General features: G+C 30.7%; 1 protein-coding gene across 1 annotated transcript; it reads left to right on the top strand.

The window, feature by feature from the left end:
- Positions 1-18026: 18026 nt before the first annotated feature.
- LOC113857378 (serine carboxypeptidase-like 7) lies at positions 18027-21896 on the top strand. The gene is made up of 13 exons (XM_027489192.1): positions 18027-18154; positions 18335-18480; positions 18780-18856; positions 19273-19395; positions 19522-19624; positions 19709-19746; positions 19845-19946; positions 20169-20255; positions 20843-20914; positions 21008-21138; positions 21244-21357; positions 21485-21539; positions 21813-21896. Exons 1-13 carry the CDS (start codon positions 18027-18029, stop codon positions 21894-21896), a joined length of 1260 nt encoding a protein of 419 aa, XP_027344993.1.
- Positions 21897-23181: the final 1285 nt, after the last annotated feature.

The following is a 23181-nucleotide window of genomic DNA, read 5'->3' as shown; positions in this document are numbered from 1 at the left end:
TTGGGATTACATTGATGCTTGGACTCGAACCTTTTGGTTTCAAAATAAACTCAAGCGACATTCTTGGTTGATCTATTTTAAAAAGAATTAAGAATATTATTTTCCAAATTGGTTCCTACAATGGTGGGACTATTTTGGACCAATTCAAGAAATTCTCCCCTCTCCTAGAAAAGAAGGATATTCAACTTTCAAAGATAGGTATCTGCAGGATTTGGAAATTCCAACAGATTTGAAATATTTTTCTACCTTTGCTCTCACATGGGTATACTCCTGGCAGTACAGATATAGCAGGGTAGAAAATGAAGAAACTCTTGCAGATCATGCAGATCACGCAATGTTGCTGAATTGTTTTGGAAATAATAAAAAATTATTTAAGCTTGCTGATCTAGCAACATTCCAATTTCTTAACCAAAAATCCAAAATTATAGCTTTTTTATCAGGTTGTGATTCTAAAGAGAAGATGAAACAAAATCTAAAAGATGTTTTTCTTCTTCTGCAAAGCCAAGATGAAGCATAATCTTCTTCAAAGCAAGATTCCCAAACAAATATTGAAGACATTTATCAAAATGAAGATGATTGCTTCGAAATAGATATTCAAGAATTATGATGCAATTTGACCTGTACTGTAGAAAATAGTTCCTGTAATTAACCGGAACTATAGAAATAGTATTTTATTTTCTTATATAAGGAGTCTTCGACCATGATGTGAGACACCCTTTCATTGAGCAATTTTAGAGAAAAATACTTAAGAGAGAAGTGCTCTGAGATACTATCGTTGTAAGCTTTTCTCCAAGTTTTTAATAAAATCTTGTTTTTGTACATTTCTCTCTTCTCCCCCAGCTGGTTTTGTTTAGACTACCATCGTCCAACTTTCTTCTCTTCTCACTCTACTAGATCTGTGCTGGTTCTACCGCCATTCTTGTTTCTTATGTTTTAATTTTACATATTTATATTTTCGTACTTTACATTCTGCATTACATTTAGTAGTCCTGCTACTGCCTACTTTCCTTTTTGTATAATTTTCTTCCTTTGATCCACTTCGGGTTATCTGATATATATATATATATATATATATATATATATATAAAGAAGAATCTTTTTACACTAATGTAAATCTAAAATTTCTTACACTTAATCTGAGCCTTTTATTTAACTTATATCTAATGGTCAGTGAAGTAATAAACTATAACAATTAGATGTAAGTTAAATGAAAGACTCAGATTGAGTAGAAGAATTTTTAAGCTTATACTAGTATAAAAAGACATATATATATATATATATATATATATATATATATATATATATATATTCCACAATGAGTAGAAGATGCCTTCATTATGTTTAGGACAAAGTATAACTAGTTCAATGGTTCCTTCAAACAAAAATGGCCATAAGAGAAACTAAAATCAATTATAAGAAAAAATTAATTAACAAAAACTTACCATAATGAAATGGTGTAAGGTAGTAATCCTTGGTTCTTTCACACATCATTCTACCCATTCTTATACTCATCATTTGTACATCTAACATTTATCTAACTATGATATACAAAAATAAGACAATTGAATAGTAGTCACTTAAGAATGTCTTGTAATTCTCATTTGCTCTCATTAGGTATGGCCCTATTCTATTCAAGAAAATTGTTTTCCATTGAGCAATTATAAATTATCTTTTGAATCTCATATATTATACAATACAAAATTTTGGCAGTATTTCACATTAGTCTCCAAATACACAACTTGAAAGTGGTATGATATAACACAACTAAGCATGCACCCAAAGACAATTCATTAAACATATTGGGTGCAACAACAAAAGTTGAAAAAATAACAACATATATATAATGTACATAGTTCAAAATACACAAAATTGTATGATAAAAAGGAACAACAAAATAAAGACACCTCATTTCATAAGGTCGCATGTGAAAATATACAATTTTATGACATATTCAAAGTAATTTTGTTTAAAAATTCCTAAGCATTAACAATTCTCTCTTAAAGAAAGTGTATGTCTAACTCAAAGTGTTTTGTTCTATTGTGAAAAATTGGGTAAGGAAAAAGTTGAACACCTAAACTGTCACAATAGATGGCATGACTAAGGTAAATAAAATATGTAATTCTTGTAGTAAGGATTATATTTAAATATATGCAATGGTTGCAACAAGGGATCTATAATTAACTTTTATACTTGATTTGTTAACAATTAATTGCTCGTTAGAAGATCAGTTAATAAGATTTCCTCTAATGTAAATACAAAACCTTGAGGTGGATCACTTGTCATTAAGGTTTGTTCCTCAATCTGAATATGAAAATTAGAGTAAAGTTTTCATTATAACTCGAAAGATTGTATTCCATGAAGATATCAGACGATTCTCTTAACCACTTTCTAATAAGAGTCCAAAGGATTGTGTATCAATTAACGCACCTCATTCATATAACGACATACTGTAGGGCGCCTAGAGTGGATCTTTATAAGTGAAGATCATGAAAAGTGATTTCTTGATTAGCATATAACTTAAGTCTAGAAATCATTAAAGTAGTCATAGATTAACATTTTATTACTTTATTTATGTGATTTAAGTTTATGCAATTCTCCCTCCTCCTTTGTCTCCTCTACACTCATATTCTAACCCTCCAATGTTCGTTGAGGATAAGGGTGGATAGGATAAATAACTATCATATTTGTTCTTAATCCAATGTTTGTTGAGCTACACTAATAAGATAAATTTATCTTGTTCTCTATCCTATCTTACTAGACTAGTGTAATGTTTATCCTGAAAATATAGTTGGGGTTAGAAAAGGAAACGAAAGAATATAGTTGTTATAAATATAATTTCATTTCACAGATTAGAGGTTACAACTTTTACCCTAAAAATACTTGCACTCAAACATATGAAAATTTTATTAAAATAAGGTACTTTCGTAATCTTCTCTTAAACTTTTAATTTTTTTAAATATATTTATTTTTTTATTATCTGTTAAAAAAATTTAAATAAAAATAGTTATACTTTAATAAATATTTTATATCCTAAAAAAATTCATAAAATATTTTTAAAATAAAATTATATAATTTTAATAAAATTATATTTTTAAAATATTAATATTATAATTTGTCGGTAAAGAGCTTTTGTAGGTAGATCCTTTGATGGCTATCTGAGACCTTAACATTTATTTGAGTAATGATTTCACAGTACGTTGAGATGAAATTTGATTAAGTGATTATTCAATAAATTTTTATTGTATAAGAACGTTTTTGTTTCTGTTTTAAATTATGAATAATTTATGAAAATAGTTTATAATTAAATCTAAAACATAAATTATTATTTAAAAATTATTAAATAAGTTCAATTAAGTTGTGTATTCAAATACACTTTATATCATAAAATTTATTAATATAAATTTTAAAACTTATTTCAATAAATTATATGAAATTAAATTATTTTTATAAACTCTGCACACTCTTCTAAATGCACACTTAATTGAAAATTAACTTTAATTTTGGTTTTTCGTAGGTCAATGTTTTAATCAAAAACTATCTATGTATTGAACGATGTATCCGGTGAGGGGAATGGAAACTGAGTGGCACATGCCTATAAAAACCTATCATTAAAAGAAAATTGCAGAGCAACTTTAATAAATTATAAATCTCTCTTATTGATTTCACATTTTTTCGAAAAACGTTGCATTAACAAATAATAAATTATACATCTGTCTTAAATTATTTTTCCTCGCTTATCACGTTATAATAAAATTTAATATAAATTATAAAACTTATTTAAATTAATTATATGAAACTAAATTATTTTTATAAATTCTTTATACACTCTTCTCAATGCACACTTAATTAAAATTTATTAACTTTAGTTTCTTATGCGCTAGTTGAGTCAGATTTTGGTTTTACCTACTTCAATGTTTTAACTTTCAAACAAGTAATTTTACAAATGAAAGGAATTGAATTTATGTGATGTAACTTCTTTGCATTTTATGAATAAGATTAATTAATTTATGCAGGTCTATAGTAATTCACTTAAACAAAACAAAACAGGCAAGACATTGTCAAGGTAATTAAACTATTGTGATTTAACAACACATAAAGCAAATGCTACATCATTTCAAGACTTAGTTGAAAATACAAACACAACAATTAGGAAAAGGATTTATTGACTATTAGTAAAATTAGAAACAACACATTAGAAGCATCAAGATATAGGAAAGGATACTAGGAAGTGGCAGAGAGCTACATAAGTTTGTAATGTCAATCATCATGTACTTGTAATTATTGTTTTTAAAGGAAACATTTATTCTATTAATAAAAAAACATATTTTTTAAAAGAAGTTTATATACTAATTTTCATTTCTTGATATAATTTTTTTAAAAGCTAACCTGTTAATTGTCTTTTACAAAACATAAGTTATAACATTTGTATAGAAGTTGTAAGTTTTGAACAAGTTGAAACAACAAAGTTACTTTATGAAATAAGTATGCAATACAAATTTTTGTAAAATTTTTATCAAGGTGCATAATTAAAACAAACCTAGAAGGGTGTTGAAATTATGATTGTAATATTGACGGGCAACTATATATAACAATATTCTATCAACTAGAGTCTATATTGTCCGAAATATGAATGGCCCTTCATTTTCTTTAGAGTTAGCTTGCTAAAGTGTTGCTAATATGATCAGTGTTTGAAATTGTCCAATTACGTGAAAGGAAATCAAACCAAGAATTGGGGCAACTATTGCTAGGCTTACACCCCATGCAATTTTAGATAATTCCATAATTCATATATACAATATCAATAAAATTTGACTAAATTAAGTGAAAGATATAGATAATTTAAAAAATAATTGTGTGTATAAAATCTAAACCAATAAAAATGAACAAGTTTAAAACTTACACTTACAGTAAAGCTAAATTTGATATTAACAATCAATTACTAAAAATTGTACATGTACTTTGAATTATTATCCATAACGCAATTTCTCAAAAATCATCTCCAAGTATCTTTTGTCTCAGTCTCTACTACAGCAAAAGCCAAAGGAAGGTATTGATCATTTGGGTCTCTCCCAACAGCAATTAAAAGCTGGCCACCAAATTTGTTTTTTAAGTGACATCCATCCACCCTTATCAATGGCCGACATGCCTTCTTAAAGGCTAATTTTGGACCTTCAAGGCACATGTAGAAACTGCCAAACCTTGGTAAAATCTCCAAAGAAGGCCTAAAATCCCTAATGACATAGGTATTTCCTACACTTCTTTGTTTAAGTTCAACTGCATATCTCCAAAGTAGTCCATACTGTTTGTCAAAGTCACCATCAATCACACTTTTAGCTATCTGTTTAGCTCTAAATGCTCTTGACAGTATTATCCCAGTGGAATAATTGGATTTAATTTCTCCAATAATATCTTTTAATGGCATGTCAGTAGTCCTGACCTTCATCTTGTTAATTATAACCTTGACAACCCAAGCTAACTTCACACTCTTATTGTGGAGGACCCTTCCACATGTGTGTTTGTCAACCAGTGTTCAACCTATAAGTTTCTAAATTACTGACCTTACTAACATACACAGAGTATTCAACACAATGCCTACATCTTGCCCTTGCCCTTCTCTTGTCATTCAAATCGAATCTGATTTCCTTTCCATTCAGCACATTGTATTCTTGAATTGCGTCCTTAAACTCCTTGATGGAAGTAAACTCCAAACCCAACTTCCACTTTGTAATCCTTATTCAATTTATCAGCATTAAATCTGGAATATTTCCTTCTGTAACCATCTTCCTCAGAGTCACCACTTAGTAACTCTTCACTTGCATAACCATGATCAATGTCATCAGCTTGTACTTCTTGTGCCTTATAAAAATCATTTGCATTGTGTAAACCTTAACTACTCTGACAAAAAACATTCACTCTTTTTTATTGCATCTTCCTAGCACCCTTCTTTTTTTTTCCTTTTTTTCCCACCTCCAGGTTTCTCAACAGCAGCAGCAGTCCCAACATTATTATCATCTCCACCCCTAACAGCAGCATCCCTACCCCCAACACTTGCAACACCACCACCAACAGCCACTCTTCTTCTAGACTAACCATCACTCTGAAGCGCACTTGGTAAGTCTCCTTCAGGGGTTGACTTTTCAACAGAATCTTCATCTCCATAAATCCAAACAACCTCTACAAGAACATTGACTTTGTCAGGCTGATGAACACTCTGAGCAATATCTACCTCCTCAGTCTCAACATCTTCATTCACTTTCTTTGCAAATGACTTCTTCTTTCTGCCTTTTACTCGCCCAAATTCTAGAATGTCTCTGTCAAATCCATCATCCATGTCAGTAGCCCTATCCTCCTCACTTTCATCTAAATGAATCTTGTTTAGAGATTCCTCCTCACTACTGAAAAAATTATCCCCAACAATACCCTCATTGCCTCCTTCATAAACAGTATATATTTCAACCTCCACACTGTTACAAATGGCAAAATTAGCCATGTCCAGGGCTACACTATCACAGTTGATTTCCTTGAAGTCAGAAGGACCAAATTTCCACCATATCCTCACAGAGTGCTCTCCGTAACATAAGTCTTTTCTTAAAATCCCAATTGCTTCAAAGTACGGCCACCAGTCTATATCAATATTCTTCACAGGAATAGCCTCTTTGCCCCCAACATAGTGCATCACAGGGTCCAGTTCAAAATGACCCCTATGATGAATTATAGCATTGAAAGCCATCTACATACGAAAAGGAACAAATATTCATGTTAGGTAAAGCACAAATTTATGAAAGAAAACCCTAACCCACAATAATCTAATCAAATAACACTTACCATCAACAATGTCGATAATGTCCACAACGTCGCCTCTGGTAACAACCACGGTGCTTAGGAAACAAAGAAAAAACAATAAGGCAGATGTTTGTTTCAAAAACGATAAACAACAAAGGTGAAGATGAAGATGATAAACACATTATGCGCGGTTTTTACAATCACTCTGTGTTCAAAGGGTTCAAGGATTTTTTGCTTTCTATTTTGAAATAGTGCTCTAAGTGTTCAAGATTGAGTAATTGCCCAAGAATCAACTACGCGCTTAAATTTCTATTTTTTAGTTTTTTTCTTTTTCTAAATTCAAAAATACTGATGTGGAATCTGATGTGGTGGTTTAGTGTGAGGTGGATGAGAGATATTAAAATGTTAGCCACTTCACCAATTAACTGACGGAGGTTAACGTCAGGTATAAATTTGAAAAAAAAAATTAGTTAGGCATTAAAATGAAAAAAAATAAAATTCTGAGGTTGTTTTTTGAATTTAACCTTATTTGGAGGTAGTTAAAACATATTTAAACCTTAAAATAATTACATATTAAGATTAACTCTAAGTAGAAATTTAATCAATAATATTACAATATTTAAATAAATTAAATCCTAATAGAATAGTTTCGTTCCTTACAATCCATTGCAAGCATGATCTTAAGATGGATTCATCTTTACTCATTTTTTCTTTACCTGAAATGGTTGTAAGGGTGAGCTTCTCTCACCCAACTAAATTCTCCTTTTATGATATAATTAGAATAATATAGTAATGTTTTAATACAACATGCAATAAAAATATAACCTTTTCATTCTTAACAAATTCTTAAAAGACAAAATTATCTATCTACTCCATTCATCTATTATTCATACATAATCCATTTCTCATTTAATCAATCTAACCAATTTCAATTCGTAGACTCATATAGCTTTATTCATTTATACAATTGTAATCGAATAACATCACTCATGCACATGTTTCTTCATATTTAACCAAACATCATTATCCAATTCATAACTTTGTGCCACTTATCCATTTTAAATCTGAACATTTCATCAATTAACGCTAATTTAGGTATTTACAGGCCCCTAATCGCTGCCAACATATTCTCACTAAGTATGAAGGACTTATGCCAGCATGGATAGTTGCTAGTCAGCCAAACCACACATAGATACGTGTGCGTCACAACCCTTATAGCAAAGGTATAGTTAGGAGTAAAATCAAGAAACGAGTATGAGGTCTGTAAATGCATTCCACTTTTGCTCGTGTACACACCAGTGAATAACATTCACCACTCTCATTTTTCTTAGATTTTCATAATCGACTCCAGACCTTATACCTCTAGTGCATCTCTGAACTATCTATACCACATCTCAACAATGGCACATTAATCATAATATCATCCTAATATAAGTGTTATAATCACACTAATCAATGTATTACAACCTGTATAGTATAATATCATCTGTCGAGGTATTATATACAATACACATTGTAATATCACCAATCGGTATTTTCGTACCACATGTATCAGTATTCCTTTTTCTTTTTCTCCATACATATTCATCAATCATTCAGATCACATATTTTCCTTTTTATTTAATAACATACACCACTTTCAGTCCACATGCGTAATTTCATACATTCCTCTTAATTTCATAAATTCTCTTTCCCTAATTAATCAATTTCATACTTTCTCAGCATTTTCATAGGTTCCATAAATTTCATTTTCAACACCTTCCAGGACACCTTCAATTTCATGCATAAGCAATTCTCATATAGGCCTACCAATCTCGCACAACAATCAAATCTTTCATTTCAACACATATTTACAAGACAATAACATATCATACAGTTCATCACAATATGCTAAAGGTCGAATATTCTCAAACTCAGCCAAATCATATAAATAAAAAATATATCATCGAAGATCATATTCTTTCGGTCTTAAATAAGACTTCTAGCCTAAAGTTCAGCATTATACTATTTTATCATTTAACACACATACTATTCAAAGAAGTGATAACTTCCAGCATTAATTATGCATCTATAATTTGAATAACTTGTCTCTAAACTTCTTAAACTCATTCTTAAGCGATTTCAAACAAATCAAAACCTTTTCTTATACCAAAAATTCATTTTCACCCTATAGTTTCAATGAAACTTTATAGATTTAATATCCATAATAAAACAACTTGATTCTTTCAAAATTAATACACATATAAATAAAGTCTAGAATTTGAGTATAGCTCCCTTTACCTTGAAATGAAGATTTAAAAAAAGATTAATGAAGTTTAATGTCCTAGAACTGAGATTTTTTAAATATCATAAGATACCTTTCAAAAATATGAAATGGAGAGAAACCAACTGTGAATATGGAGTTAAACTTAGAAAAATTTACTTATAATTGCTTAGAACGAACTTACAACCTGAGATTCAAAGAATGATTGGAGCTTGGAGAGGTTTAATTTGAGGGAAATAAGTGAGGGTTAAGAGAGTTTGGGGTGAGAACGTGATCAGAGGTGAAAAATGAAGTTTTTATATTGGAAAACTCTTAAATACCCCTTAGCCTCACGATACTTTCGCTACAGGAAAAAGATCAGACGAAGTTTTTTTTCTATTTTTCTGATATTTTTGCTTCAACAAAAATTTTTTGCTGCAGTGAAAATCTCTTGCTGTAGCAGTGGTTAGGGCAGTCTTATCCACTTCTCATTGCAGTAAAAATCTCTCACAGTACCTCAAATAAGAAAATGAATTTTTGACAAGCTTTCGAAGTAAGATGATGGTCAGAAGAAAACATGGTTGTTTTTAGTCAAAATGAAAGAAAGTTCTTGATAAATTTTCATAAAAGAGGATGGCCAAAGGAATTTGGCTTTCAGTTGAAAAATCAATATTTCAAAGAAATTTGGTAGGTTTTATAATGCAAGGCTCAAGTGCCAAAATTAGTCGAAACAAGATATTTCAGCATGCTTTCTCAAAAAATTAGTCAAAAGTTGGTTGAAAGTGACTTCATCAACGAAAGTTGAAGTGTTTTAAGTACAAAAGTACCTAAGTGACAAAGGCGTATTAAAAGATAGTGAATTTATATCGATATTCTGAGCATATACCAACGGTTACTACTAGATGAAGACATGTAAGAGCAGTTAAAAAGAACATGTTTTAGGCAGTTATAATTTAGATTTATAAATAGTGGGCAATTGTATGATATGGCAATTATAAATATAATTTCATTTCACAATTTAAGAGTTACAACTTTTACACTGAAAATACATTCACAATCTCTATTTGTCAAAGTTTTACACCAGTTAAACTTGAAAACTAAGAGATTAACAATTCTGTGTTGATTGTTATTAAAAGTTGTACATTTATGTATTATAGTTTAATATCAATTTCAGTAATTTATGTTAGATTATTTTAATTATCTTATTATAGTGGCCTATATAACTTATAGCATGACTCTAATTGATGATTTAATGTGATGGTGGTTAAATATAAAATATAAAGTCATTGAGGGTATAATTGTAAATACAATTATAAGGAAACCCTCCCCTCTCCCTTCATATAAATTAAAGAGCGGTTACCAAATAAGGGTTACGGTATTCTCTATTTGTTCACTTTTACGGTCTCTAAGTGAGCTCACAGTAAACACAAGAAAAGAACTTTCTCTCAACCATCCGAGAGGAGCTGAAAGAGGAAGGAAGAGTTGGAGAAAATACCAAGGGAACAACGACATCAAAGAGAGAGGTAACATTAAGAAACAATGGATTCAGGTTAGTGCTCTCTAAACCCTTAATTGTATGAGAACCATATATTGTATTGTGAGAGCAACGTAATTCAAGATCATAAAGGGAAAAGGTAATTTCATAATAGTCATTGCATAATAGAAATTACATAATGGATTAAAGAAAATTCTAACAGTTCATATCAGAGCTAGGTTATGAATTTCATTGATTCTCCATAAGAGATTGGTTCTCCATTAAAGTTTCTCCCAAATTACATGAACCCTAGGTATTTTATATGATGGATTGGCATTATTTTGATGTTGAATAATTGCTTTAGATTCAATAATTGAAAACCAAAAAGGTTTTGGAAGCTAGAAACATTGGATTTTGAATATGTAATATAAGTACGTCCTTGCATATTGTAAGCACGGCCATGCTTCAGGAAGCAGGGGCATGCATCAGAAATAAGCATGGCCTTGCTTCATCGAAGCACGACCATGCATTAAGTAAAAGTATGGTCATGCATAGGAATTTTACAGCAGAATAAGGAATATAATTCATAAAATATATAGATAATTTTAGAATTACATCAAAGTGAATTTACTCACCAAAGTGATTAAATTCTCAAGTTAATTAATTCTAAATTACATTATCATAATGAGAACTTTACAATTTTGTGCTTAAATTTAAGGGTAGCTTGTTAGTCACCAAAGTGGCCTAGCTTTAAAGGTTCTTTAAGCATTTAATTGTGTGTTATAAATTGTTCAAAATTGTTTGACGCTATATGGAAACAAAGAGTGAACAATTTAGCTCATTAATTATAACGCTAGGAGATCGCCCAAAGGTGGATCATTGCATATGATTAATGACATTAAGGAGACATGTAAGCACTTCAGAATATTTTTGTATATCCAAAGATGACTTGCATATTAGTTTGAGTGACTGATTGTTAATTAAAGTTGTTTATTAGCATCATTATAGATAAATTGTGTATTTAGGCATTATCCAAAGGTAAACTTAGATGCATAATTGATGACAGTTGACTGTCTGAATCTATTAAGTTTATTCAAAGCCTAAATGTTTAAACATGTGTTAAATGGATTCAGTCTCTATGAATATGTATGGCATGAGCAATGGCGTAGTCAAGTTCAATGGGATTAATTATGATGATTGGGCTGAACAAGTTTGATTCCAGCTAGGTGTTATGGACTTAGACCTAGCAATTATTATGAAACAAGAGCCTGCAGCCATCACAGAGACCAGTACTAAAGAGGAAAGGACTCTTCGTGAGGCTTGGAAAAGGTCAAATAGGCTGAGCTTGAGCTTGTTGAAGATGACTATGGTTGAAAATGTGAAGCCATCAATGCCAAAGACTGAAAATGCTAGGAAATTTATGGCAAAGGTAAAAGAGTATGCACAATCGGACATTACTGACAAGTCCATTACAGGTACCTTATTGACTGAGCTGACTACTAAAAAGTTTGATTGGTCACGGCCCATTCATGACCATGTGACTGACATGATTAATCAAGCGGCAAAGTTGAAATGGGCATGGAGGTAAAGGAATTCTTTCTAGTACAGTTCATTTTGAACTCACTCCCTCCTGAGTTTGGTCAGTTCCAGGTGAATTACAACACCATTAAAGATAAATGGAATATATAGGAAATTAAGGCCATACTAGTTCAGAAGGAATGGAGGCTGAAGAAGGTGAAAGAACACTCCGTCCATCTCACATTTCATGAAGGGGCTAGTAGTAGCAAGGTTAAGCTAGATAAGAAGGACAACAAGGACAAGAAGGATAAGGCCTTATTAAAGGTTTGTGAAGGCCGAATCCAGAAGGGCCAGAGGTGCTTCTTCTGCAAGAAGACTGGTCATTTCAAGAAAGATTGTCCGAAGAGAAAGGTTTGGTTCGAAAGGACAGGTATATATTATGTTTTAGTATGCTTTGAATCAAATCTTATTGAGGTACCTAAAATACCTGGTGGTTAGATTCTGGTGCAACTACTCATGTGTCACATGTAATGCAACCCATAAGCGGAAATGAAAAGTTCTTGTACATGGGAAACATAATGAAGGCACGGATAGAAGGAATAGGGACTTACAGATTGATCTTGCATACTGGTTGCTGTATAGATCTAGAAAAGTGTCTTTATGTTCCTGAATGTACTAGAAATTTAGTTTCTGTTGCAAAGTTGGACGAATTTGTTTTTAATTTTAAGATTAGAAACGGTACATTTTCTTTGTATAAACACTCGTACTATTTTGGATCTAGTACATTAATTGATGATTTATATCGTTTCAATCTTAATGTTAAATTTGCTGAATCTATGTTTCATGTTGAGAATGCTATTAGTAGTAATTTGAATGTTCATAATGAATGTTCTGCTTTCTTGTGGCATCAAAGGTTAGGTCACATATCCAAATAAAGGATGATGGTTAATGAAAAGTGAAATTTTACCTCAATTGGATTTTGTTGACTGGGATGTATGTGTGGATTGTATTAAAGGAAAACAAACTAAACACACATAAAAGAATCCAGCCACAAGAAGCAGTCAACTTTTAGAGTTGATACACACTGATATTTGTAGTCCGTTTGACATCCCATCTTGGGGTGGTGAAAGATATTTCATTACCTTCATTGATGACTACTCACGTTATTATTATCTGTATGTATTGTATGAAAAATCTCAATCAGTGGATGTCTTACAGGTGTTCATTGATGAGGTGGAAAGGCAACTGGATAAAAAGGTAAAGGTTGTGAGGTCAAATAGAGGTGGTGAATATTATGGAAAATCTAATGAAAGTGGATAATGTCCAGGTCTATTTGCGAAACTTCTGGAAAGTTGAGGCATATGTGCACAATATACTATGCCTAGTACACCACAACAAAATGGTGTGGCTGAAAGGCGGAATCGTACTTTCATGGAAATGGTTAGGAGTATGTTGAGTTACAGTTCTGTAGCTATGTCTTTGTGGATGTACGCATTAAAGACTGCTGCGTATCTGCTTAATAGAGTTCCTAATAAGGCAGTTCCAAAGACTCCTTATGAACTGTGGACTGAAAAGAAACCCAGTTTAAGACATCTTCATGTCTGGGGTTGTCCAGCAGAAGTAAGAGTGTATAATCCACATGAAAAGAAGCTTGATGTTAGAATCATAAGTGGTTATTTCATCGGCTATCCTGAAAAATCAAAGGGGTATAGATTCTACTGTCTTAACCATAGTATAAGAATAGTTGAGTCTAGAAATACAAGGTTCATTGAAAATGGTCAGTTTAGTGGGAGTGGTGAAACACGAAAGGTGGAAATTAAAGAGACACATGCAGAAACTCCTGTATTCGGTGTCTCTTCTCCAGTTGTTCTTCCTTTTGTTGTATCACGGTCACACAACATAAGGAGACAACAAGTTAATGTTCCAAACCCACAAGAATAACATATAGAGGATGAACCAGCTGAAAATGCGCAAGTTACAAGTGAGCAAGAGGAAGGTGAATCACAAGAGATAGCATTAAGGAGGTCTGTGAGGCAGAAAAAACTGGCTATTTCGAATGACTATGTGGTTTACTCACTTGAGCATGAATGTGACTTGAGTATTGATGAGGATCTAGTCTCATTTAAGCAAGCCATGGAATGTTACAATTCTGAAAAGTGGTGGAATGCCATGAAAGAAGAGTTAAAATCAATGAGTGACAACAAGGTATGGGATCTAGTCGAGTTGCCTGAAGGTTCAAAACGAGTCAGTTGCAAGTGGGTTTTTAAGACCAAACGTGACTCAAAAGGCAACGTTGAGAGATATAAGGCTAGACTTGTTGCTAAAGGATACACTCAAAAGGATAGCATAGACTATAAAGAGACCTTTTCTCTAGTTTCAAAGAAGGACTCTTTAAGAATTGTTATGGCTTTGGTGACTCATTATGACTTAGAGCTCCACCAAATGGATGTAAAGACCGCCTTTCTGAATGGTGACTTGGAAGAGTAAGTTTATATGAATCAGCCAGATGGCTTCTTGACCGCAGGTAAAGAAAGTATGGTGTGTAAGTTAAAGAAATTAATATATGGGTTGAAACAGGCTTCCAGACAATGGTATCTTAAGTTCAATGATACCATCACGTCATATGATTTTGTAGAGAACAGTGTTGACCGTGTATCTATATGAAGGTCAGTGGGAGTAAGTTCATCATTTTAATCTTGTATGTTGATGACATTCTTCTTGCTGCTAATGATGTTGGGTTGTTGCATGATGTAAAGAAATTTCTCTCTAAGAACTTTGAGATGAAAGATATGGGTGATGCTTCCTATGTGATTGGAATAGAAATATTCCGTAATAGATCACAAGGATTACTGGGATTGTCTCAGAAAGGCTACATTAACAAAGTATTAGAGAGATTCAAAATGGAAAAGTGCTCATTAGGGATAATTCTAATTCAAAAGGGAGACAAGTTTAGTGAAATGCAATGTCCCAAGAATGAGTTGGAGCAGAAAACAATGGAATTTATTCCTATGCATCAGTGGTCGAGAGTTTAATGTATGCTCAGACATGTACTCGGCCTGATATCAGTTTGCTGTTGGAATGTTAGGCTGATATCAAAGTAATCCCGGAATGGACCACTGGAAGGCTGCAAAGAAAGTCCTTAGGTATTTACAAGGCACCAAGGACTATATGCTTACTTATAGGAGATCTAGTCAATTGGAAGTGGTTGGCTACTTGAATTTAGACTATGCTGGATGTGAAGACTCAAGGAAATTGACCTTTGGCTACATCTTCTTGTTAGCTAGAGGTGAGATTTCATGGAAGAGCGGAAAGGAGTCCATTATTGCTACGTCTACCATGGAAACGGAATTTGTGGCATGCTTTGAGGCCACTATTCATGCTTTGTGACTGTGAAACTTTGTCTTAGGGCTTGATATTGTTGATAATATAGAAAAGTTGCTAAGAATGTACTGTGATAATTTCGCAGCCGTCTTCTTCTCTAAGAATGATAAGTATTCAAAGGGAGCAAAGCATATGGACTTAAAATACTTATTAGTGAAAGAAGAAGTGCGAAAACAGAAAGTGTCTATTGAGTATATTGATACTGATTTAATGATAGTGAATCCGCTAACTAAGAGATTGCATCCTAAAACATTTTTTAGCCATGTTGGTAGAATGAGCATTATAGACAAGTCCTTGTTAGCATGATTGTGTGATTCACATATATGTGTATAGATTGTTTTGCTCATATTATTGTAAACATTTTGGGAATTCAATAAAAGTATTGTTTCTCTTGTTTACTTGTTATTTGAATTGTGTTAATGTACATGTATGGTTTGAGTTTGATAACAGGTTGAGTGTTAAAAACACATCAAAGTTACAGTCTGTAGTATGACTGATTAAAGCTGTTTTGATTTGAGTTGGTTCTGTGATACTTAGAAGGAATCATGTCGTCAAATGACTTGTGACCGCCATGATCCGATCAACTTAAATCATTAAAAGATGATGACTTAATATTATCAATGATATGCACACTTACAGCTCATTGAATCTTCAAGTCGTCACATAGGCCAAGTGAGAGATTGTTAGATTATTTTAATAATCTTATTATAGTGGTTAAATATAAAATATAGAGTCATTGAGGGTATAATTGTAAATACAATTATAGGGAAACCCTCCCCTCTCCCTTCATATAAATTAAAGAGCGGTTACCAAATGAGAGTTACAGTATTCTCTGTTTGTTCACTTTCACGATCTCTAAGTGAGCTCACGGTAAACGCAAGAAAAGAACTTTCTCTCAACCATCCGAGAGGAGCCGAAAGAGGAAGGAAGAGTTGGGAAAAATACGAAGAGAACAACGACATCAAAGATAGGTAACATGAAGAAACAATGGATTCAGGTTAGTGCTCTCTAAACCTTTAATTGTATGAGAACCATATATTGTGTTGTGAAAGCAACGTAATTTAAGATCATAAAAGGAAAAAGTAATTTCATAATAGTCATTGCATAATAGAAATTACATAATAGATTAAAGAAAATTCTAACAATTTACTTTAATATTTTATTGTTTTTCTTTATTGTTTTGTTCAAATATTCTTCTTTTACTCTTTTCTATCTTATGTTATGCCTTTCTTGTAATGTTAATATGTTCATTATAAAAACATATTATAAAAAACTCATAAAGTAGATTTAAAATTTAATCTCATATTGTTTTTTATTTATTTGTTTACTTGAAAATTTTACCACAACAGTGATATAAGTGATGAGGTATATATCTCGCAAGAGATTGACCGACTTACTAGCACATCTATCAAAGACATGGTAATTTTCTTATCAATGCAAACAATTATAATTTAATTATTAAAATTAAAAAGTTAATATAAAAGAGATAGTACATATTTAAAAACACGTTGGCATATTTAAAATCACGATGAATAAAAAGCAATAAGAGAAAAATATGGAAAACTGAGCATCAACAATGTCGATATCTCCGAGGCCAATAAAGCGACCTCTGTTTTAGGCTCCAATTTTTGTCTTCTAATTACTAATAATATTTTTGAAATAAAAATTATAATTATTTAATAAATAATATTAGTTTAATAAGATTAATTAATATATTTTTATTAAAGATAAGTATCTCATTCTATAATTTAATTCATTTAAAACGATTATATGTTATTAATAAAAATTTTAAAACTTTATATCATAAATTAGATTATAAAATTTATTAATATAAATTTTAAAACTTATTTAAATAAATTATATGAAACTAAATTATTTTTATAAACACTTTATACACTCTTCTCACACACTTAATTAAAAATTATTAACATTAATTTCTTAAGCGCTAGTTGAGTAAGATTTTGGTTTTTCCTAGGTCAATGTTTTAATAAAAAAACTATCCATGTATTGAACGTTGTCCCCGGTGAAGCGGAATGGAAACTGAGTAGCAAATGCCTAGATTATGTTAATAAAAACCTATCATTAAAAGAAAATTGCAGTGACAACGTTGCATTAACAAATAATAAATTTAATATCACGTTGTAATAAAAAATGAAATAGGTAATTGTAAGAAAAGTTTCACTAAAATAGCTTTTAACAAAATCCTACAAAAGTTGCATAAAATAATAGTACTTTCATTCCTACTTATCTGTTTAGAGAAAAAATTCAAATCAATGAGTCTTCTTATTAATTTAATATCATTTTAAACTCTTACATGAACAAATAAATAAAACAATTTTTAATGTATAAAGAGAAATGAAGATTGTATTTTATATATATCCAAATTTGTGAGCAAAGAAAAGTTAACGTGAAAGTGCAAAAAGACAAGATAATTAATTCATCGAAGGGAGCTGCTCAGATCTTTGAGCAATAATCGAATCTAAATTCTCATATCCAATATTTAAATATGGTATCCAAATTGACAAGGGTTTAAGCCTCGTGATGTATTCATTCAAACTGTTATATATATATATATATATATATATACACCCTCGTCTAAAGTGTGTTATATGATCACACAGTGACACAATGGCTAGGGTTTCGAAGGCATGGTGCATTTTGGTTACCACACTGCATTTGTTGCACATCGCATCTTCAAATTTCATCGTCAAATCTCTACCAGGTTTTGGGCATCTTCCATTCACGTTGGAAACCGGGTGAGTCGCTTATTCATTGATCATGCTACATGGGTAAGGCTATAATCATTTATATTTTTATTTTCAAATATTATCAAATTAAACTACATTTATATTCAATAAAGAAAACTACTAACTAATAATTAAGAAATTAAAGTGGCTAAATTTAACCTACTACAACGTATGTACCCTCTAATACAGGTACGTAGGAGTGGGTGAAAGAGAAGAGGTGCAGCTATTTTATTACTTCGTTGAGTCTGAAAGGAGTCCCATGAATGATCCACTCCTACTTTGGCTTATTGGGGGACCTGGTTGTTCTGGCCTTTCAGGTTTCTTATATGAAAACGGTACATATTTATGTCATAAATCCTCTTAACTTCTCTAAAATTACAAAAAATAGTATTATAAATATCAGCTATTGATGGGAGTTTATACATTGATATATATAAAACTAAGTTTCAAAAGAAAGCAAGTATCAATGCGAGTGTAGATAATATTAAGTTCTCATCATTTTAACCATACAAGTACTTAAAACTAAGTGCATTTTTAAATTAGCTAGAAAAATAGACTTTTTAATAATTATTATATTGTGATAATTGATCATACAACATAATTTTCATGTTTCTTGTTTAAAAATCTTTTGCAGGGCCGTTGATGTTGAATTATGACAAGGTTAATGGGACTATTCCGGAACTTCGTCTAAATCCAAACTCTTGGTCAAAGGTGTTCTTCATCTTTACCTGCTGCATATATTGAACAAATCTAATATTATTTAATTATTAATTATACTGTATTAATAAATTATAAAATAAATACTATCTTTCATTCTTGGTATCTTAAGTGTATTTAATTATTCATTAAATATATGTTCGTTAATAAACGCTAAGTGAATCATAAGAAAAATAAATACAAATTTAATACTTTTAGATACTTAAACCGATTGAATTCAAAATGTGTGACTATTAACTGACATTTAATTTTAAAGAATAAAGTTAAGAAGAATGCAACTACATATAAATCATCGTTAATCATCTCAAAAACTTGAGTTATTAACAAAAAAACACAGAATGGTTTTAAACTTGTTATGGTAATTAAGTATTAACCTCTCAATTTGAAAAATAACGCATGTTAAATCGCAGGTACTCAACATATTATATGTCGATGCACCAATTGGTACAGGATTTTCTTACTCAAAAACCCAACAAGGTTGTTATACCAATGATAAGCAAACGGTGGAACATATCTATGATTTTCTACAAAAGGTTTACGTTATTTTAAACTATTATTTTTGCTGAAACTTCTATTTGCTATTATATTTTATGTTCTTATTTAGAATGTGATGGTTTGTAGTAATGATTGTCTTATTTGTTTCTCTACATTGTATGAAGTGGCTTGTGGATCACCCCAAATTTCAATCAAATCCAGCTTATATAGGTGGTGGTTCGTATTCAGGCTTATTTGTTCCTCCCCTTGTACAAAAAGTACATGAAGGTGAACATTAATCTCTACATTGTTTTTTTTTATTTTTATTGTGCTCCAAATTGTTTTATGATGAATATTTTTACTGACTTGCAGGTTATAAAGCAGGATATTTCCCACTCCTAAACTTTAAAGTATACTATAATGCTCATGATTTATTTTGTTTGATATAACATTTTGGTTTCGAAGAATATATCTTAGTCACATTTGATCTTTGTTTGAACTTCACTAGGGTTTTGTGCTTGCAAGTCCATTACTTGACACTTACTTGGATTTCAATGCAAGAGTTCAATTTGCTCAACAACGAACACTAATATCGAATGAGCTATATGAGGTTATAATTCAACTCATTTACTATCATTTCTGCTAAGGGTAGTTTTATTATTATTATTAGTTTACACATTGTATGAAGTGTATTGCTCAATGTTCTAATTAGACTTTGATGATGTAAGGATTGGGGGTACTCCTCATGCTCTCTTTAATTCATTTCGCTTTGTTTGCTGATATTCTTAAAAGGTATCATTATGTGGCTTAAGGTGCTATTTCTCTTTTACAGTCAATGAAAGCTAATTGTAATGGGGATTACATCAATATTAATCCAAACAATACAAATTGCATGTCAGATTATGAAGTTTACTCAGAGGTGAGAATCTTTTACAATTTATTTATATTTTGAACTTGATTTAAATTTTTTTTTTGTCGTGATTTTGAACTGAATTTGAATTTGTTTATGTGCTATCCTAACAATTATAGTCCATTGCTTTTGATAACGCTTTCTAAAAATTAAATTTTAGAATTTAATTTCTAGAAATGAGTAATATTTTTCCGAATATTATTTCTAAAAATATAAAAAAAAGGTGGTGTAACTAATAAAAAAAGGGGTGCAAAAGTAAATATGCATAAATATAATGTACCATTTCAAGGGAATGTAATGAAATCCCCATATATAGTAAAAGGCTAGGATGTTAGGAAAGGTCTATATTATTATTTTTTATTAATTTAACACTTAATTATGTTGCTTAGTTAGTCCGCTACATAAGTTTTGATCAAATCTTGGACCCAAGTTGTCTCGCTGGGTTTCCCGACAATCAAAGAATTCTCTTGGGAGACATCATGGCTAACCACTATTCATCGTTCATGTGTGATGTAAGTAGCAAGCCCCTATTTTTTTCTATATACATTACATATTTCTGAAAGAAATATCTATAATTTTCTCACCAATCATTGAAGAAAGACAAATATGCACTTGGTGATATGTGGGCAAATGATCCAAATGTTCATAAGAATCTCAATGTTAGAGAGGTAACGTTTGTTAACTGATAATGTATACGGTACCCTTCAATATAGAAATTGAATTTTGTATAACTAAGAAAATTTGTAATGTGAAATGTATAGGGAACAAAAGGGGGTGTGCGAAGATGTAATATTACTGATGCATTTATTGATGCATATACAAAGAATGTTCCTAGTGTTGTTGAATATCTTCAGAATCTCACAACCACAGATCTTCGATCGTTAATTTACATGTAAGTTTCTGAAATCATTTGGTTATTTGCACATTACATAATCACAATAAGTTTTTTCTGAAGGTATGGTTAAGCAACTTAAAAGTTTTCTTTTTCTGTTTTTAGCGGCGATCTTGATATGATAACACCATATGTTAGTACACATTCTATAATAAAGTCTCAAAATATGAAGTTGAGTAGCAGTTGGCGTGCATGGTTCATTGGTGGCGAAGTGGCAGGGTTAGTTAGATGCATATTTTTACTAATTTCAGGAAATTTATTATTTGATTTTTTTTTTATTATGAGAAGCTTTGAGTTTAATTAACTTGAAATTATCTTTCTGTTTTTGTGTTTCTTCTTCTCATAGGTATACCGAGGAATACAAAAGGAACGAATATCACCTAACTTATGCAACTGTTAAGGCAAGTAACATTATAAATTTTACAATACGGTGATGATTAATTTTGATAAAAGACAGTGACCATTTTATATTCAATTTTTACATATATAATATTAAACTCTTCTAACATTAGAAAATTCGGACGCTTGTTTAATATTATGATTCGAAATAAAGTCAACGGTAATGGCTATTATTAATAAACTGACATTTAAATAATTGAATTATTATTTACTTCAAGTGTATATATGAAATGACTAATGTTATCAAAATTGAATGCATTTACCTATGCTTACAGGGAGGGAGCCACGTAGTTCAATACCAGAAGCCTAGAGAGGCTTATGAGATAATTCGTAGATGGTTTTCATATTATGATATTTAAACTTTGCTTTCTTCGTGTATTTTGGGATTCTATTTTATTTTATTTTGTATGCTTCCACAGAATGTTTCCCGTTAATAATCCTTCAAGTTATCAAATTAAAAGTTAAAATAAGTGAGCTTTTATGGGAACTTGATAATAATTCAACATATGATATTAAATTTGTTATTACTCGATGATTGATTTACAAATAGAGAAGTTCTTCACGCCTCTTACAAAAGAATTTTTCGATCTCAAGAATGCTATTAAGAGGTATATTGACTTACTAAAAAGAAAAGTGAGCAGCAATTCTAAAAAGTCAATCGTTTATTCAAGTAAAACATAAAATACGTTTTTTTCGCTTTTTAAAAACAAATTTTTAAAGATAAAATATAATTCAAATTTGTACTATATTTTTAAAAATAAAAAACTGTTTTTAAAAAGTGAAACAAATATACCCTTACTATATACTTCATAATTTTATTGAGTTATGTCTTTTTTTTTCCTAAAAAAGATTAGCCCACTTATGTGCATAAATGTAAATATAATAATTGAACCAAATAACCAATAAAATTAATAAGGATAACATGCCAATACAAATATGTTTCAAGACTAACGTGTTCAAATAAGAATTACATATCTTCTTGTTAACTGTAATCATGTTTATGCGTAGTGTAATTAATATTTTTTTATAAGCAAAACATATATTATTAAAGAGAGTTCAAGAGAAACTCAAAACTCATATACATAGAGAAAAAACTTAATACTTAAGAAAATAAAAAGCAAAAATATACTTATACAAAATTAAGACAGATGCAATTTCGTAGGTTTAAATATCAATTAGCTAACAGAATAGTCTCTCCATTACTAACAAGTGATAGCCATTTTCAAGACCTTAGAATTGTCACAACCCTTTTTTATAAGGAACCGAGAATATTATTTCTACACCACTTATTTATTTGAGATAAATAAATAACAGAAAATATAACTATAAAATTCACTTTTCATTCAAAATAAACAAAGTTCTTTACAACAAATATCCAACAAAATAACATAATATTACATTTAATTCATAATAATTAAACACACAAAAGTTTTACTACATAACTCCCTCTATATAAGCTTTCAAATCTTCATGTAATAACATACCAAATCATTTCAAATATCGTTTAATGGTTAAAGTAAGCTCCCCTTACCTTAGAACAATGATTAACACCAGATTTACCGAATATTGCTTATATTAAAGCAAGATCCACTGAAGATTTAGCTTTACAATGAAGTTTCTCCTAAGATATCATCAACTATCTAT

The sequence above is a fragment of the Abrus precatorius genome, unplaced genomic scaffold (assembly GCF_003935025.1).
Source record: "Abrus precatorius isolate BTA unplaced genomic scaffold, Abrus_2018 Scaffold1, whole genome shotgun sequence".
In the NCBI taxonomy this organism is placed as follows: Eukaryota; Viridiplantae; Streptophyta; class Magnoliopsida; order Fabales; family Fabaceae; genus Abrus; species Abrus precatorius.
This window is presented reverse-complemented; position numbering and strand designations above follow the sequence as displayed.